The sequence below is a fragment of the Fringilla coelebs genome (genome assembly GCF_963513975.1).
Source record: "Fringilla coelebs genome assembly, chromosome: 8".
Lineage (NCBI taxonomy): Eukaryota > Metazoa > Chordata > Aves > Passeriformes > Fringillidae > Fringilla > Fringilla coelebs.
Genome location: NC_140066.1, coordinates 10,435,977 through 10,455,092, shown reverse-complemented (window position 1 = coordinate 10,455,092; position 19,116 = coordinate 10,435,977). Strand labels below are relative to the sequence as shown.

At 38.2% G+C, this 19,116-nt stretch overlaps 1 protein-coding gene across 1 annotated transcript in view; it reads right to left on the bottom strand.

Moving 5' to 3' along the window:
• Positions 1-6,066: 6,066 nt before the first annotated feature.
• The window catches only part of PARG (poly(ADP-ribose) glycohydrolase), a 58,794-nt gene continuing 45,744 nt past the window's right edge, over positions 6,067-19,116 (bottom strand). Inside the window, exons 14-18 of the mRNA XM_084210745.1 lie at positions 16,192-16,270; positions 15,291-15,399; positions 13,487-13,592; positions 10,210-10,338; positions 6,067-9,423 (exon numbers count right to left, since the gene is read on the bottom strand). Of these exons, the coding sequence (XP_084066871.1) occupies positions 9,251-9,423; positions 10,210-10,338; positions 13,487-13,592; positions 15,291-15,399; positions 16,192-16,270 (596 nt within the window). The 3' untranslated portion in view covers positions 6,067-9,250. The remainder of the gene's footprint in view (positions 9,424-10,209; positions 10,339-13,486; positions 13,593-15,290; positions 15,400-16,191; positions 16,271-19,116) is intronic.

Sequence of the window (19,116 nt, the reverse complement as noted above, 5' to 3'; positions counted from 1 at the left end):
CCACTTCAGAGAATTCCCCTCACCTGGGTATATTACCAATATTTGGTTTTGGAAAGGCTGTAAGACACAAACTACTAAATACAACATTATGATACTTGGGCCACTAGTTGCTGCCTGTGTTATGTCTCTCGGCCCCAGAGAAATATTAAGGCAGCAGAGAATATCTGGAGTTATTTGACCTAGAGATCAGAATTCGAAGTTGGATTTAATTCCCTTAAGACATAGTTCTGTCAGGTCATTGCCACATGAATTTTCAGAACAGCAAAGCCTTCCCCTATTCATTTAAGTATACAAATGCCTTATTTTGGTCATAGATTAAGCATTTCTCATGGGTACAATTTTACCTTGGACTGTAACAAAAACCAATTTCAGAGGAATTTATTAACATTTTGAGGCTCTTTGAAGGTCATATGTAATCAAGATTTGAGGCAAAAAGAAGGGGATGCTTGTCTAAAGCAAACAGAAATTAGATTAGCCTTGAAACCCTTCAAATTACTGAGGCCAAAGCCTTTCCTAGCAGGCAAAGGAGGTTTCTGATGTAAGCCAGGGTAACAAACCCCTTCCAAAACTTGCATGCAGAAGATGCGGGTTCATCTGAGTGTTTCCAGGTCTCATGCCAATGACTGGAAACAATTTTAAGACTTCAAAAATTTTAGAACAAAAGCAACCCAAAAAAATTCAGTCAAAAGACTTAGAGCCGGAGAGGCTGAAGCCATATGACTTTAGGAAGTATTTAGTTGTCATTAGAAACATCTCATCCACATGATTGCTCACAATCAAGTAGTCCAATTTCAGATAAGAAAAAAAAAAAGCTCCAAATCTGTTGGATTTTAAATTTAATCTGCTGGGTTTGGCTGCTGGTTTTTGTGTACATGGAGTTGGCAGAATGAGGAAGAAGTGGACTCAATCAATCAGTAGGTCTTCTTTTTTCATCTGAATGCTCAGGGAATTGCCATCACCAACTGTAAAGTCTAAACGGCACTTAGCTGAGATTTACAATGTGGATGAATTAGGAACCTCCTTTTCTCAAAGTTGTGGTATGTTCAATCCATGTCCAGAAGACACTGATTGCATTTTTTGTCACCTTTCTCCTCAAAATGCAAAAGTTTTGATTTTCCATAGAATGTAAAAATCAAACATCCCTTCACTCCTGACCTACATTTGCTGCAGGTCATTTAATTATGAATTAAAATGCCACTTTGTTTATATGAGTTCAATTTATGACAGAGATTAAGTTACTGAATTTGTTCTCCTGGCATCTTATTAATACTGCTCTGCTATAAAATTCCTCAGGCAACAGGCAAAATAATGACTTAGAACTGCAATGATATAATTACCTAACAATGCAGGCATTTTGAAGATGGACATAATTCTGGATTTGAAAACACAATTTTTAGGACCTTATCCTTTACATAAAAGGGTGTGAAACACTTACAATTACTTTAATTTATTTTCATGACATTTTGGTTTAGATCCAATCAATTCCTACTCCATTAAAGAAAATTTTGTCATTATTCAATAACAGGATTTTAGCTATTCACAGCAATTTTCTTAACCTTTAATTTTGAAAAGATAAGTCTTCAAATCTTGGCAAAATTAACTTTGTGCCATGATGAAACACTTTGATCTATACAGTGTCTATATTGCATCTGGTATGCCAAGATGCTTTGATGAATGAAAAAAAAAAAAAAAGAGCAAATTCAGCACTTCCCATCAACTTCCAGCTGCAAGGCAGTTCTATATGTGCAGAAGAGCCAAGTCCTCACTGATGCAATGACATGGAGAAGGATTCTTCTGAAGCATCTCTAAAGCAGATGTCATAAACTACATCTAAATCTTAAGCGGACACAAATAATTGGTTTGATTTAGCTCCCTCCCCTTTCAAATCGAAGTAAGCAAAACTTCTCTCTCCTTAGTGATTTCACATAGTTCAGGATCATGAATTTCCTAAATGTCCCTTTTTAGGCAACACCTGATGTAGAAATAGCACAAGAGATTAATCCACAAGAGAGGAGTGGGTTAAACTCCTGGGAAGTGATCTTTAATAGAATGCTTTTCCCCGGTCCCTTCTGCAAGGCCAAGCCAGAGGGGAGGCCCTGCTTTCTCTACATGTGGATCCAGTTCCTCACTGGCCTGGTTATTCACTGTCACAAAAAAGGACCCCATGAATATGAGAGCATTGTTACTGGTGAAGATGCACAAGCCCACAGAAACAGGAAAACCTACTCTCTGGTGTTCCAGGTACACAAAGCAAAACAACTTCAACCAACCAGGCAGCCTGGAGAAAATTTTCCATATTTTTCTTATTCCAATTCTAAACTTGCAAGATTCTAGACATGTAAGGCACCTAACTTTGTCATTTCCCCACACAGCTCCTAAACAGACATGACTTACTGGGACACATAGTCAGAGCTCACACTGGTGTTTTCAGAGAAACATCACCCTTGTGGCTTTTCTCCCCTGTAAGCAAAGCAAGACTACTGTCAGGATTCAGTCAAGACAATCTTTCACAAATGAAAAACATCAATCAAACAGGTACCAAAGGAAACCTATACAGGTGTTTCTGCTTGGACACCAACACATGGGAGATGGCAACCCAGCAAATGGGAACACAGAAAAAAAAATCAATTGCCTCCTGAAAGTGTTTTCTGTCTTTTTTTGCAAGGACCTGCAAACTTTGAAATGAAAGGCTAGTTGGGAACATACATCCCACCCCCCTTATAGCTGGTCTTGATGATGATTTCTGAGAGAATCTAAGCATCACATTTAGAGAGCATGACTATAGAATATTACTGTAATAAATGTGAAAACATTGGAGTTTGCCCCTGATTCTGTTTTTGCTTTCCTGGTTTATTTTTTCAACAAATACTATAAGCAATTTCTGAGATTAAATATAACAGTTACCCACAATCAAAATAATTCTCTATCTCCACCAAGTGAGTGTAAAAGAAAGGTGAAAGCACTGTCTTTGAGCAAGAAGATTGCAGTTTTCCCCTGTAGCCTCCTAGCACACTCCATCACCCTGAGAAGATTTCAGATGCTCAAAAACCATTACAGAGCCCATTCAGACAGGATTTACAGGGGTTTAATTCCTTATGCACTCCAGATGTTGTCCTGAGTGTAAATTACAGTTTATAAAAGCCAGCAAACATTGTCCTTCCAGGCAAAAACACCCACAACACCTGTAACATTTAGCTAAGGTCAGATATATTACAGTGATGACATACAGATATACTAAAACAAACAACTTGTAATTTGTCATTACTGCCTTCCTACAAAAAATAGCCTTGGAATGAAAGTTCAGGATTTGCATAGGGACAGTGATTAGATGCTAACACACATACAGATATCTTGGATCCAAATTGGTAACATCATGTGTGGCACTGCATTATTGTTTCTTGTTAACTCTAAACATGGACTTTTAAAACAATCCTGCCTCACTGGTCCAAAGGTCCTTTTGCCCTCCCTATTTAGCAAATACAGCTTTTATCTGTGCAGAATCTCACTCTGATAATATTAATTACAAAAGGAAGCAGCTGTAGTAGGCATAAAAGTTCCAATCATTTACAGAAGGCATCTCTAAAAAGCAAACAAAAAAGATGTTACTGAACTGGGCCTTCCAAGTGAAAACCACTGAGAGCAGAATAGACAAAGCCCCTGTGGTAAGTTCTGTACAGAGAAAGTATGTCCTTATCTGCATGTCACATGGATTTTCCAAGAGGAGATTTAAACAAAACAAGGTTTATCACTTGGGCAGAAGGAGATGAGGCTTTTCAGTAACCTTTACCCAACCAGGCATACTCTTACTGTTTCACACCCAATGGAGCAATGCCTTCATTGTATTCCATTTCTTTAAAAATTTGAACATCAAAGTGGTTCTCTCAGCTATTCAACAATTTAAAAAAAAAGGGAAAAACCCCTCATCTTTAATATCACCTGTTCTATTTACTACTAATTAATGAATAAAAACCACAGAAAAAAAATCAGCACAAGAACTTGTCATTTTTAGGCACATCAGCTATGCAGTTTTCAATACAGTCCATCAGAGAGAGAAGACAGCTGACTGCAAAAGGCTGAGGTGTGTGAACTGTGGACATAGACAGCCAGCAAGCACAACCAGCTTGTTAAGACAGTGCAACGTCTCTCTAGGTTCCTGTTCTCTGCTTCCCAGATTTACAGCTGATGAGCTACATTAGCAATGATCCCCACTCCAGTAGTTCATGGCAGCTTCTTTAAAGCTGTTTCAATGTGTGTGCATGCACAGCACAGTGTGCACACACCCAGACACATCCCACAGTGTCACCAAGAGGACCTGGAACACACCAGTGCCTCCTTTAGCTGCAGACCAAGTGCCACTTAGCAGGAGCACGCAATGAAAGCCTGCCTGACAGCTCAGCTCAGCACAAATTGATGGTATTGCTGTAATGGAGTTATCAGTGACAAATACCTCCTATGCAACTTCCAGGTCACACTCACTTAAGCAATGATAAATGAGCATGAAACACTGTTAGCACAAAACAAGATCATAAATACTCAATTCTAAGCTTAAAAAACCTAACCGTTTCAGACAGCTGTTGCATCTTGCAGTCTCCATGATTTTATGGATGTTCTCACTCTTGTCAGAGGTGCCACAAAACAGCAAAAGATGACTTTAAGCAGATATTAAAAAGGAAAAAAAAAAAAAAAAAAAAAAGCAAGAAAAAACCTAAGTCATCCATCCAGAGCAAACATTGCATCACCCTACATTGGCTAATATACAATTACCTCAGTGAACCTGACAGAGTTTGTAACAGCTTTTGGAATCCCAAAGTCTGACATCCATCTGTCCATCCTTCTGTCATAGAAAGCTGCTCAGGATGAGAGGATGCAGACTGTGAACATAAATATAAAAAGTTGTGAAATTCAGGTGTCTGGGATTCCTTTGTCCAAACATTGACATAGGTGGCAACACAATGGAGAAAACCAGGTAAAGTCCATGGTGAAGCAGTCCTTGCAATTGTGCTTTATCCCCAGGGTTATCTCCACAGGCTATGGTTGCTTTTAAAGTGTATTCATAAGGGTATTTACTGGTTACAGTGAGATCAGTGACAGCTTGGGACAGACTGACAGCTGCTTCTGCACTGCAGCAGCACAATGGGAGCACCTTCTGCCTCCCCTGCACCTGGGATTTCCAAGGTACAACACAAAGGCATCACCCCTTCTCTACTTTCCCAGTTGTCACGCAACCAAAGCCCAGCACCCCCAGGTCATCCAGCACTCAGCCAAACACTGAGTGAAAATGGGATCCCTTTGGCCATCTCCATGAGCAGTTACCTGGCACAGTGCAGGAAGCTCCCTGCTCAGCCACCCACCTGCTCATTCCTGCTCCCCGAGACGTGTCTGTCAGTCACCATCTTTGCTTCCTTTGCTGCTGTCTAATGGACAAAATCCTTTAGTATCAACACTGCAAACTTCATAAGCACAGCTACATATAAAACCTTGGGAGAAATCAAATTATATTTTTATCCTACTTTCCTGTGATGCTAAAAAATTAATTCCTTAAAACAGCATTTTAGAAAAAGTTTGAAATGGTTTTATTTAGAAGGATCTCAGCCCCACTCTTACAAACCATAAAAACCCCTACACAACATGTAAATTATTTACATCTTTTTAGGGGGCTATTTGCTTTTATTTAGTGAGATTTCCTTCATGAAGTTCAATGAATAATCCAACATCTACTTGCTTTCCAAAAGCTTGGAAACATCAGGATATCTGCATATGGCCATACACATTGATGAAACCTCACACTCACACTGACACTCTTCCAATTTACAGTAGCTAATTGTGTTTTACAGTGCTCTGCAGACAGAAGCAACTACCACAATACTGTACAGGAAGAATAAATTTCTCAGCTCTGTGTTATGTGTCCATTTCTGCTAGAACTACCGGCAGTATTATGCCCTGTGCATTCAAATGTGATGGAATTCTTCTGTCCTGGAAAGTATATTAAGTGACAAATGACACAACATGGCTTCAGTCAGAATTTTTTAATTGTATTCCTACAAAATTCTGTAAACATTAGCATACAGATCCAGAAAAATCAATACAATATAATGGTGCATAAACTGTAAGTTCAGAAGAATGTCAGGAACACTTCAACAGTTTATAAATTAATATATACAGTATTGGATACTCCTCATTGGATAAGGAAACATCAAAACTGAGCCATTTAGGTGCAAGAGCAGCTGTAGAACAACAGAAGTGCTCAGACACCAAACTTGACTATGAGGCAACATTGCAATCGACATGACTGCCAGTTGTTGTTTCATATTAAGCATTCAATTTAGCTGCTAAAAAGTATAAAACAAAAGTTTTGGTAGGAAGTTAATTTTTATTGGAAATCATATAGCAGACATCCCTAAAATAATAAAAAATCCCAAACCTAGAATACTCCATCACCAGGTTTCTGGAAGAGTGAACCTGAAGCTTTCTAGGCTGCACAAGGAGATCACTGGCATCTCCATTCCACACTACTTCCCCCCGAGCACCGAAGGCATGGCCAGCTAAAGGAAACATTTCAGGGAGTTTGGAAATGGGGAGTGCTGGGTGGCGAGAAAAAGAAAGACGTAGAGCTGACATGCAGCAATCTGGGCAGTTCAGCTCTTTACTGAATTAGAACATCATGGGAATGTAACACCACTGCTAATTAATTCTGGGCTATTTTGCTTTTAAAAAACCCCAAAACAAACAACAGCAACAACAACAAAATAATCTTCAACCTGTCTGTGATCAAAATCATATTCAAAGCACTCTTACAATGTTGCCCTTTACAAGATCAGGAACACATGACAGAATCCAGGATATATCACTCTTTTTCAGACAACACATAAAATGAAAAAGAAGTTATTTTCCTTTGTTCCTGTCCATACAAGCATAATTCACTAGAGAAAAAGGTGTGGTAAACATATCCTAATGAATGATCTCAAACAAAAGGCATTCTTCTCCATATTAGAAAATGCTCAGTATCACTGAAACTTCAGGCTGCATAAAAAGACTAGGATCATCCTGGAAGCACTTGACACTGCAACAACTCTTTTAACTCCATACCTATAATATGATCATCAGAGAATCTCTCCAAAGTTAATTTTTTCTGTTTCTAGAGTTTAAGTAGAATTTCATTCCATCATATTTTGGAACACTTTTCATACTTGACCAATCACTTCTCACAATGACTACATTGCACTAAAGAAGAAGTATTTATATATAATAAAGGGGAGATAATTTCTAGCCATCTAAAGCTTTTTGTTGTATTTTTTTCCAGTTGTTTAGGAACAAATTCTGTTCATCTCTTCTATATGAGATCCTGAGTAGTAAGGTGAAAAAGGTTTGGCTGATAGCACCAGTTTTCCATCACTTGTCATAATTCCCAGGGTACATCTATCATCAGCAATGCATCTAGAAGCACTATCATACTTGAACCTAAATGCTCAAATAAGAGCTAATAAAACAGTTATTCCTATTGCAAGAATCTGAGCCAACACTGAAACACCAGGAGCAGGAGAAAAGATTTCTGGTAAATCTGAGGACACATCTTGCAAATACAGAAAAAAGCCTGAAATTCTAGCCAAATTTTTTTTCTCAAAATGGATGGGCGTGGAGAAAACTACACCTGGTGGGAAAAACAGGAAGAAACCTGTGTGTCCATCACTTCCCAAGTAACACACCTGCAAGCTGCCCACTTAGAATTCATGCCAAAATACAGCTCCCTGAAGGTATTTATAGATGACCCAGACTCCTTCCCCCAGAGCAGATCAAGCAGTGAGTGATTTATTCTAAACCAGACTGCCAAAAGCTTCCAGCATTTAATTACCATGGTGTGTTTGAGGCTTGGAGAGTTTTATCTGACCTAACTCAAAAGGATTCATTGATTAAAAAACTTAGGTCACTACATTTCCTGCTGCAGATTTTACTTGTATTGCTAACTCGTAATAGCAACTATGACAGACAATAAAAATCTAACACAGAAGAGGTTAAACTTAGGAATCTGGGCTGAAACTTAAACTGGGCTTAAATACAAATAGAAAAAAGTCTCACTGGATTTGCCCTGTACATAGACCTGAAAAAGTTTTATCACAGATGGATCTGGAGTTTTGTGTAAACTATTAATGTACTACAGCAACACTAATTTGGTATTCACAGATAGTAAAAGCACGGGTTTTAAAATGTTTTGCCAACACTTCACTGTTATTCCCATGTCTAAAATGACACAGGCAGAAATCCCTAACAAGACCTCATGTTCTTATCTGTAGCCTGCAGACTTTCCTCCCACTGATATGTGATTTGTTTCCTCACTCGCATATCCATGGGGATCTTATACTCACATTTATACATACTGAGAGAAGGGAGAATTGATATGACAATATGAACACAACTAGCAGACCTTAACTCAAATATTGCCAGCAGCAGTGAACCTTGAGAAACTTCCAACAGACTAACGTGTCCGAGACCTTGTTCAATGTGGTAACAGATAGCACCAACAAAATGGTATTGAAGAGTTTCATGTGAAAATCTTTCCCTCTGCTTCCAGCTTTGGTCACATTTCTCATTTTTCCACTCTTGTTGTTCTCTCTCTACTTCTTTATGCTAACTTTTATGTCTAGTTTGGTAAAGACCATGCAGTTGTGAAATGCAATCTTGACTCCCCCAGAACTTTTCAATTTTTAACAAATTTTTTAAAAAATTAATTAGACCCAGGACATTTTAAGTTAAATGAATGAAAACTTTGGTAAGAACACCAATGGTACCTTGGCACTTTTAAGGATTATGACAATTTTCAGTAAGAACAATCATTAAAATGCTTCTTTCTAACATCATCCAAGGAGTTACATTGCTGTCTGTACTCCAGCTGTAAGCCTCCATGAGAAATCTACATAAGAGCTCTGAAAAATAAAGGCAAATTAGTACAGGGTAATCTGAATATTTTTAGCAATCTTAAGTGAAATGTACCAAAATATTCTACTAAACAAGGTATAACACAAACCAGACTTACCAAAGAATTTTTTTCTGTACACACATGAACAAGGTTTTCATGTATCAAACCATCAAACAAATAAATCTCATCTCTCAAAGGTGTTTGTGGGGTTTTCTGTTTGGGTGTTATACATAACTACCAATGCAGTCAATATAAATTAAGCCAGCTCATTCATTATGTCCAGCAATTCACACAATATACCAGTGGGAGGAGATAAACACTATTCTGATCAGATAAATTTTAATCTTCAAAACACAACCCTTTTTCTTCATCCTCCTCATCATCATCAGTAGAATGTGCATAGGTCTCAAGGGTGTTGTATATGAAAGAGTACAGCTTGACATCTGGTCCTGAAGTAGAACAGTTTCTGCATTGTTCATTGTAGTATCTCAGCAACAGCCTATAAATGTCCCCTTCAGAAACCAAAAAGAAGTCAATAAACACCATGTAAGAAAATGCCAAATGAGCAATGTATGATTGCAAAGGAAGGCACATGCACCCTGAGACAGTGGCTAGGAACATCTCTAAATGAGCAGCGACAGAGGAGGCAGAAGACTGTGTAAATGGGAATGTCTGCAGGTTGTTCAGAACATAGGATAGGCTCCCACAACTTCCTGCACCAGCTATCCTAACATTAAGCTTGCATACACATTACTTATAAATGTATTGTCAATTACCCAGCTTTGTGCTTCTGGTCCAGGAATTAAAAGACACATACCAATTACAATAGGGCAATGGATACACTGCTTTTCTTGTATTGCAACTGAATAACCCATCAGACCACATCCTGCAGGATCAAGACAGAAGCACTAGAAGAAAAACCTATATCAAGAATGCCTAAGCAGTTTTTCCCTTTTCCAAGCTTTACTGAGTTATATCAAAAGCTTTTGCAAATCTTCTACCTACCACATGTATCTCTGTTTTTCAGCATAACTCCTAAGTGAATCAGAAAAGCATCTAGAAGTCTTCTAAACTGATTAACACTGTGCAGTAGATCCCAAATCAGAAGAGTTCCCCATTCTGGAAACAGGGACAAATAAACTGAGACCCATTTGCTTGTGTTCAGAACAAGCAAGTGTGCAAGAACTGATACTGGAAAATTTCTACCTAGAGAGATGGCAAGAATTGATATTGGAAAATTTCTACTTAGAGAGATGGTCATGTCTCTTTCGTGCACACAAAGATTTCTGTTTGCTCACCAATAGTTTGGCCCTTCTCACAGAGAAAAGTATGCATGCTGTAAATGTCCCGCATCAGCTCCACATCTCCAAAGGTAAAATACACAATATCACGTCCAGCCTCTGCAGCTGCCAATATCTGAATTAAGGCTGAAACGAGGAAAAAAGATTACACATGAACAGAGGAGAAAACAGTTTGCTGAAGGAAAAACACAGCTTAAGTTTACAGCAGGCAACCATAGCACCCATTTCCATGTGGATGCTGCAAAGCACTACAAACAGTAGGTAGGTAAATATTACTTCCCTTTTTTAATAAAGAATGCTGGGCATTGCAGGTCAAGAGTGTTGGAGCATTCTGCTAGAGCTGTTAGTGACATCCATCCTTACTTCCAGATAAACAATGTGCTTAAAATTGAGACGGGTTTATTTTGGTCCACATCTGCCCCTAAGCAGCATGCAGCCATTAATTAGCCAATAAATGCCTGTGGCAGCATAAGGCAACTCCCATCCTGGTATGAGCTTCCTATACAGCCACAAACAGTGGGGTAAAATGCATCCATGAGCACTTGGCAATTTCCATTCTGTGCCACCTGTATGAAGGAATGGAGCCAATCCTTTCACTAGGTAAGTTATGCAAAGTGAAAGCTGACCCAACTTTTAGCTCCAAGAGAAGAACTATGGTTCTGCAGCCTCTTCCTACATAATTGAAGGTGTCCATCACACCTACAATAGAAGTATGCAGCAAGGAATACAATGGCTTATTCTGACCTGTGAGGGGTGATGTCAGCAATGCAATTCATGCTACTTAACTTCCAGCTTTCAAACTCATTGGCCCAAGCTGCACCTCAAGTTCTGCCAACAGCTAACATTACAATATAGACAAACTTTGTTCCTCCACATGCAAAAGAAAGAAAAATGTTTCTTATCTTGGGAACAGTTTTTTGAAGATTCACCTTGAGAAATCATCTGTATCAGTAGTGCTGCTGAGCCAAGCTAATGACCCAAAGCAATTGGAGCAAGTAGCTCTGGTCCACTTCTCACCCAGCTCCTGACTTTTCTGCAGCTCTCTGGTGCTCAGCAAACATCATTGTGCCAATTCCATTCACCAAACAGGCAGAAAATTATGGCTGAAGAATAAAAGCTAATTGTTTTCTGCTAGAACAGCAGTCGAATTGGCAGAGTGAAAGATGTGCTAAGAGCCAGAGCTGAGGTAAGGGAGGGCACCAGACCATAGAGCCAGGAACAATGAAGGGGAAGAAGAAACAATGAGAGGGAGAAGAAAACCAGGACCCTTTTAGGCAGCACAAAACTTAGATGAGTGCAGCTTTTTCATCAGCCAGCACTGCCAGGCTGGAGTGCCACAGAAGCATGCAATCAATCACAGGCTCATTTCAGGGAACTACAACAGTCCTACCAATGGACCCCAGCAACTATTTCATCTGCTGCAGCCTGTCTTACTTCAGAGCCTGTTGGTGCAGTTCTGGTATTAATTCCTCCTTTTTCTACCCAGTAAGTAGAGTTAATTAAAATGTGATTAATACTGTCTTTGTAAAGATTAATTTTAAATAAAACAGTGTACATAGTGCATTACCACCTGCTAGTGGAAGCTAAATAGAAAGCTGTTCAGAGCTCAGCTCAATAATCTTTCACATTTTTAAACAGAGACCTATTAAAACACTGCATTCCTCAATCAAAAAAAAACTCCTCTTGTAAACCCGCAGCCAAAATTATAAATTACATGATTCACATGTGAAATTAATCTCAATCTGGGAACGATATTTTAATTAAACCACTGAACCAGCTGTGGATTTAGTAAAGCTTCAGTAGTTTAGCTTTTAAAGAGTCTAATTAACTAGCTTGCATAGGGGAACAGAACCTAATGAATCTTATTATTCATTCCAAACTGCAGTTTCACTTTACAAGATGTTAAAAATATCCTACTGCTTATTTTGAATTGCTATATATCTTATGAAACAAGGACCAAAATTTCTGTCAAGAATCAGACTGCACAATCTTATGGACATTAATGATACACAATACCATGGGAAATTTCCATGCTACTGGTACAGAAAGAAGCACACAGGAAGAGCCTGTGGTACAGGGCTCTGGAGGGGTCTGAGCGCTCTTGGCCCTTGTACCTAGCTGATGTGATCCCACTTAACTTCTGGACTTGCACCTGAGGCAATGGCTGTACTGACATCCCTTCTTCTACTTTAAGAAAATATACATGGGATATTACAGTTCAGATCCAAGATCTTATGCAATTTGAAGTACTTGTTACACCTTCCTAACATAAATCAAATATGCTCAGATACTACAGTAAATACTAGTCCTGATATTGATAATATATGCATTTGGCAGCCTATTTTATTTAATGGAAATAAAAAACAACTGCCAGGAACTCAATGAGCATTGAGAAAAAAATACATGCTTTATTAATTAAGCACATTAAGAAAAAAATGAAACTGGTAGACTGATGACTGTCTCACTCTAGCTACCTAGAGGTGTTTTGAAAAGCAATTTTGAAATACTCTTCAAATGCTTGGAAACAACAAAGAAATGTAAATTTCTATTTAGAATTATATGAATTTATATGTCAAGATCCATCAGTTCTTGAATTGATGGAAAAGGTCTTAAATGAATGTAGGCATGTGATATCTGCTGCATTACAAATACTCTAATTAAATATAAAAGAACATGAGAAAGTGAGTGATATAGCAGGCAAGTCAGGAAAGAAAACAGCATGACTGAGTGACTGGAAACCTCTCTGGCATACAGCAATATATTAAGGGGTAAAACTAAACATTAACCATTGCCAGCAAATTTGTGAAGCCTTGCAAATTACCAGGTACTTTAAACAGCTTTGCAGAGATAGGAATTTTAGGCAGAATCTGAAAAGACTGCTCCAGAAACTTCAACTGATTTATATGACTGACAACTGCAATGAACATGTTCTGTGAACTAAAGTCTCATGTTTGTGTTTTGGAAGGTTTCAGTGCTACAAGTCCTTACAAACCCAGCATTTCACCATCATGTGCTTACCCCAAACTTTAAACTGAAAACAGCATACAGTCTACAGCACGAAGAATAAAGTGGAATGCTCTCTTATTGTTTAAGGCCACATTACTCACAGCCTAAAGATCAGCACTAATTACCAATTCTACAGGATGCCACTTCTTGGCAAACATGTATTAATTAGAATGAAAGCAAAAACTGTACTTGACCAAAAACATATGGCCCAGGATCAAAATGTAAGTGATTTGATTAGTCTGAGCATTAACTAATTGCTATGATTTACCTTTTAATCGGGAGTCCCCTCCAAAGGCACCACATCCCCAGTTTCCCGTGGCTACTGCAGAGAGATGTTGAGGTGGAACGTTGGGTCGAGAGAAGCCACAATAGGCCTGCATGCACACAAGAGTCAGAGATGGATTTGAGAGGCAACCTGGTACAATGCTTTCAAACAATAAAATTATAACAAAAATCAGTATTGTCTTGTAGCAATACCAAGTTCAAACTACTTCAATACACCATTAGTCTTCCTTTAAATTCAATATCAATAATAAAAAAATTTAAGGCAGGAAGACTTTTGCCTTATTTGGACCCAAGTTAAAAATTATGATACAGGTCCTGAGTCCCAGGCATTTCATCACAGCTACAGGAAGCTTTTCAGGATAAAGACTTAAAATTTTTCTTAAATACCAATCAGTTCTTATTAAAAAAATCTGCCAAACCAACACACCTTATAAACACTGCAGTGATACACCATAATTCATTATAAAAATCCAAACCAAACCAATACACTGAAAATTGTAGGCAGATCATAAATTCACTGATGTAGGTAATTACAATTTTGCACTAAGATATCAGTGAGGTTTACAAACTCTACTTAAATGTCTTTTTTAGGGCTAATTTCATTACCAACCATGAAGAAACAAGCTGATGAATGTTACTTTAGTCAAGATGCTAAGATTTCACAACTAATTTAAATTAGTCCTTCAGCACTGTACATAATTTCAAGAGGGTGTATTCCCTTTCCAGCTGAGAATTAGGGCAGTGTGTTCCTATGTTTGAATTTATTTAAAATACATCTTAGGAAGCATGCTAGTTTTGAATATCAGCCCAGAAGCTTTGTTTAAAGGATTAAAACTGGCCTGCATTGTCAGTCTTCTTGAAGACTGTAAGTTCTGACTGGCATGTATGCACACATATGTAGTTACAACAGACCTTACAGCCATTGTGAAAATAATGAGGATTTATGAACAGCTGGATCCAATCTCAAGAAAACATCAATATAGGAAAAGGTAAACTCCCAGGCAATATGTCAATACCCCAAGAGCAAAGAAGAAAGGTGGAAGAAAAGCAAGTGGCACCATATTTATTAACTACCCCATGTTAAAACATGAGGCACCTCCTTTTCCACCCTGACTGCACAGCTGAGTAGGATTCAACAGCACAAATCATAGGGAAAGAACTTAGACTCATAATTTAGAATCATAGAACAGCTTGAGTTGGAAGGGACCTTAAAGACTGCCTCATTCCAACCTGCCTGCCATGGGCTGGGATGCCATTCACTAGCTCAGGTTGTTCAGGGCCCCATGCAGCCTGGGACTGAACACTCCTACAGGTTCCCTTGGCACCCACAGGTTCCCTTGGCAACCTGTTCCAGTACCTCACCACCCTCACAGTAAGGAATTTCTTCCTAATACCTAACTTAAACCTGTCCTCTATCAGTTTAAAACCACTGACCCTTGTACTGTCACTATCTTCCCATATTAAAAGTCCCTCCCTGAAGCCTTCTCTTCTCCATGATGAACAACCCCAACTCTGTCCACATCTGGAAGCAGGACAGGGAAGAATTAACAAAATCTATATCCAAGTTTCATTTACATCTTTGAAAGTTATATAAAATACACTTTTGAATAACACATCAAAGGACAAGAAATACATGTGACAATCTTTTGCTTTAACATTGGACAGCAAATCCCTGTCATATGAGACACAACTAAGCAAGAACTTCCTTAGATGAAGACAATAACACAAAAATACTTGAAAAGGCTCTATAAACATTAGACTGCAGGCTGTTGTAAGAAGTTACTGGCCTTGTTGAGCTCTCTTCTAATTTTATCTGGACCAAACTGATCAAGGAAACGTCTGAAGTGAAATGCATCTATAGCAACAATTTCAGTGTAACGTCGTTGCCATTCATCCCTAAAATTGGAGGGGGAGAAAAGTAGATGACATTAGTTGTTTAATACCAGCCATATAACCCCAATTCAAAATGAGCAATTCCCTTCAGAGCTTCTCTGTTAAAAGCACCTGAAAAGGTGAACTGAACAGACAATGGAATACTTTTTCTTTGTGGGTTGGGAATGAAAGCAGCATCAGAAATGAGACAGGCCTCACCATAAATTTAGAAATACCCTGGCTAGACTTTGCGCATGAACGTGAAACAAATCTAATTACACAGCACAATTTATCAAGTATGTAAGAACATTGCAAGGTCAGTGTTTCTCTGTCTTCCTCCAACATTTAAATGAGAGTACACTGTGTATGTTTCTATACCAAATGAGTAATTTTCTGTATATACTCTAATGACATTGCTGGAGAAATAAATTCAAGAGCTCACAGCCTTCTACTCAGATTCATGGTATTGATTCTTATTTTGCCACACATCCGCTGCACTGTGGCATCTGAGGTATCATTGTCAAACTTCTTGTGACATTGCAAACCATAGTTCAGTCAGTATCTTAGCAAAAACGTGCATTAAATACATATATCTCTAAACTGTAAAAGACGGTCTAAGAACCAACATAAGGGCAGGTATCACTTACTAGCATTAGTATAGCATTACTAATATGACATAACTTTCTTAGCTTGTTGGCTCTGCTAAAGAGAGCAACATCAAGCAAATATCCTATTAAGGCAAATGCTAGGAAAAAAGTTTTCAAATTTCTAACATTTCTTTCTTCCTTCACTTAAAATACTTATGTGGAACGTTACCTAGGTGTCCTATCTTCGTGGCTCCTTGCCCAGCGGTAAGTCTCTGCATAGCCTGTGTACTCACTGTACTGCTCAGTACCTGAAACAAATTATTTTCCAGATTACATATAAAATATGTACATTTTTTTTACATTTCACAAATCTTTGATAGGAAATACTGCTTCTCCAAAAGAACATGCAGCTCTCAGAAGCAATGGGAAACAGAGGATTTGTATTTGCACCACAAATACAAGATTTCCTTGTAAAGCTTCCTTCCACAGGTAATGAGCAGCACCACCACGGAACATTACGAGTGCAGATCTAGGTATGCTGCCCAGTATATAATGAGAAAGGGTCAGCACAAAAAACCATAGTCTGGAACATACTTGGCTGCTCTTAAAAAGATCCAGAAGGGGATCTTGGCAAGTATTAAAGGCTGTCAGAAAGCAGCTCCTTAGGGCCACCAGTAATTTTAGCTACTATGCTCTGCTCTACCAAATCCTTTTCAAAGGTTTATCCCAAGACAGAGTGTATCTTAACTAAGAACAAGGATCATAACTTTTCTAAAAGGTTGCCTTTCACCTCATTTTATAGAGCTTCAGGACCTTGCTTCAAAACCTGGGCATTGCACAAATGCTTCAGAGAAATACTCATGAAGTAATGCCCCAGCAAAATCACACCTTTTCCCCATTCTGAGCTCACAACAGCTGAGTTTCAGAAGCAATCACAGAATCATAGGATGGGTTGGAAGGGACCCCCAAGGATGATGAGTCCAACTCTTCAGAGAACTCATGACCTTGGCGTTATCGGCACCATGCTCTGACCAGCTGAGCTGACTTGTTTGGAGCTTCATGCAGGTATAGTTTGGCACAATTACAAACAGTAAGAGTAAGAAAGAGAACTGTTTAGCAATCCCTTAATTTGTGATACCAGCTATGTCTCTAAATAGAAGCGAGAGAAATAGGTTTTAAGGAATTGCAAGCTAACAGAACAAAACGTCTATTACTAAGACAAGAGTACTGCCTAACTATTGCACAGATCAGCAATACTCTGAGAATGCAAAGGTTTAAATTTAATCTGAGTTTTCTAATCTCTAAATAAAAATGCAATTGAACAATTACAAACATAAAACTATTGACTTTAAACCTCACTGACAAGGAAACTTGAATGTTTACCTCCAATAGACTCAAGCATGGGAAACAAGCTGTTACAAACTGTTTACAATGATGCATATACGTCAAGATATTTTCCCCATTTACCCATATTAATTTTAACTGACAAGACTTATCAATGGTCATTTAATTCATCTGCCCTGTTACCCACTCATAATTTATTTAGTCTGGAACATTAATCATTCTGAAGGCACACAAATCTCACTTAAGGCTATTTTGAAAAGCTGCTATGCAAAAAGAGTGGGATGGTAAGAGATTCCTCACCAAGTTCACTTCCTGATAAAAAACCATCTGAAAAATGTGGATAACAAAATATGCCTATGTATTCACACACATTCATGCCCTCAGACAAAGGACAACCACAAGCAGCTTCCATATTCTGAAATCAGTCTTCTAATTGAATTGCAGGCTATCAGCCTTCACTAAGACTTTTCCTGACATGAGTAAAATTCCGTTCTCTTGATAGGATTGGTGAAAGTGTCTAAGAACAGAGCAAGAAAAGACAGATAAGGAAAGTATGTGACTCTTTTGCGAGCTCTGTTCAGAGGACAAACTAGCAAAACTTCCATCTTGAAAAAGGAAGCATTTCCTTTAGTGTCTAAGATGGGGAAAGAAAACTCTAGGTCATAGAGATATTGCACCAGGATAGATTAAATGATAAAGTATTAGGCTGACTTTTTCAAGGTTGATTGTTTTCATTAATTTTATGGAAGTGTAGTGTCTGATGACAAAAGCACCAGGAAACAAACAAACAAGCAAATACACCCATATACACACATATATCCACTAAAAAAAAAAAAAAATCAATACTGGGGAAACTCAAGGAAATCACACAGACTCTAAACTCATGTCCCAGAAACCTGAAGTTAATGAAAATCAATGAGTTTTCATAAGTGAAGCTCTGGAAATTTGTCAGACAAAAATGATTATTCAACTGGAATACTTCTGCTTGTGAACTACTGGGATACAAACTTCTGTTGCTGGGAGAACAGAAGCAGTATTAACAGATATGTTAATGTTTCTGGTGAATCTTTTTGCTTCCCATTTAAAAAAAATAAAGAGGTAAAGAAAGGCAAACCACAAATGAAGCTCCACCAGAACTTTAAAAACAAGCTACAAAACCTAGAATAGCCTACGTAAAGTCAAAAGAATGTATATATAAGTACCATTCAAAAATCTATCCTCTGTGAAACTTGTAAAAGTTACAGCATCAGACAAAAAGTGAAATTGCCAGCCAAGTGTTGGTGTTTATGGGACCTCACCAATTTAGACAGATTTGCAATTATTATTAAAAATAAATATACCTTTCTCAGACTCCATAGTCTAGCTTTACATTTGCATATGATCTGTACAGCATAATAAAGTTTCCAGGTGGGAAAAATCCCACCATAGTGTTCCTCTAGTATTTCTAATGAGCTAGAAATTATACCCCGAAGAGGCAGGACCACTAGCACTAAATAAAAAGTAGATATAAAAATTGCAAGAGTTTAGTTTTATACTCACCAACATAAAGGCACATTTAATGTCATAAGTGAGAGGAAGGTTCTTCTTTCCCTATCAATCAGCTCTGCCAATCCTTATCTTGTACCACCATTAGTCTTTGGCTCTCCCAACACTGGCACAAATCAGCCTGCTAAATCCAGCTGAAAACCAATTTTCCTCTCTGAGTATATTTTCAGCCAAACCAATTATCTCATCTCATCTCATTTGCTGCCTGGCTAATGTGGTCAGAAGTCTCAGAAACTGCCTTGCTAAAATGTAGTCCCCACTGGCC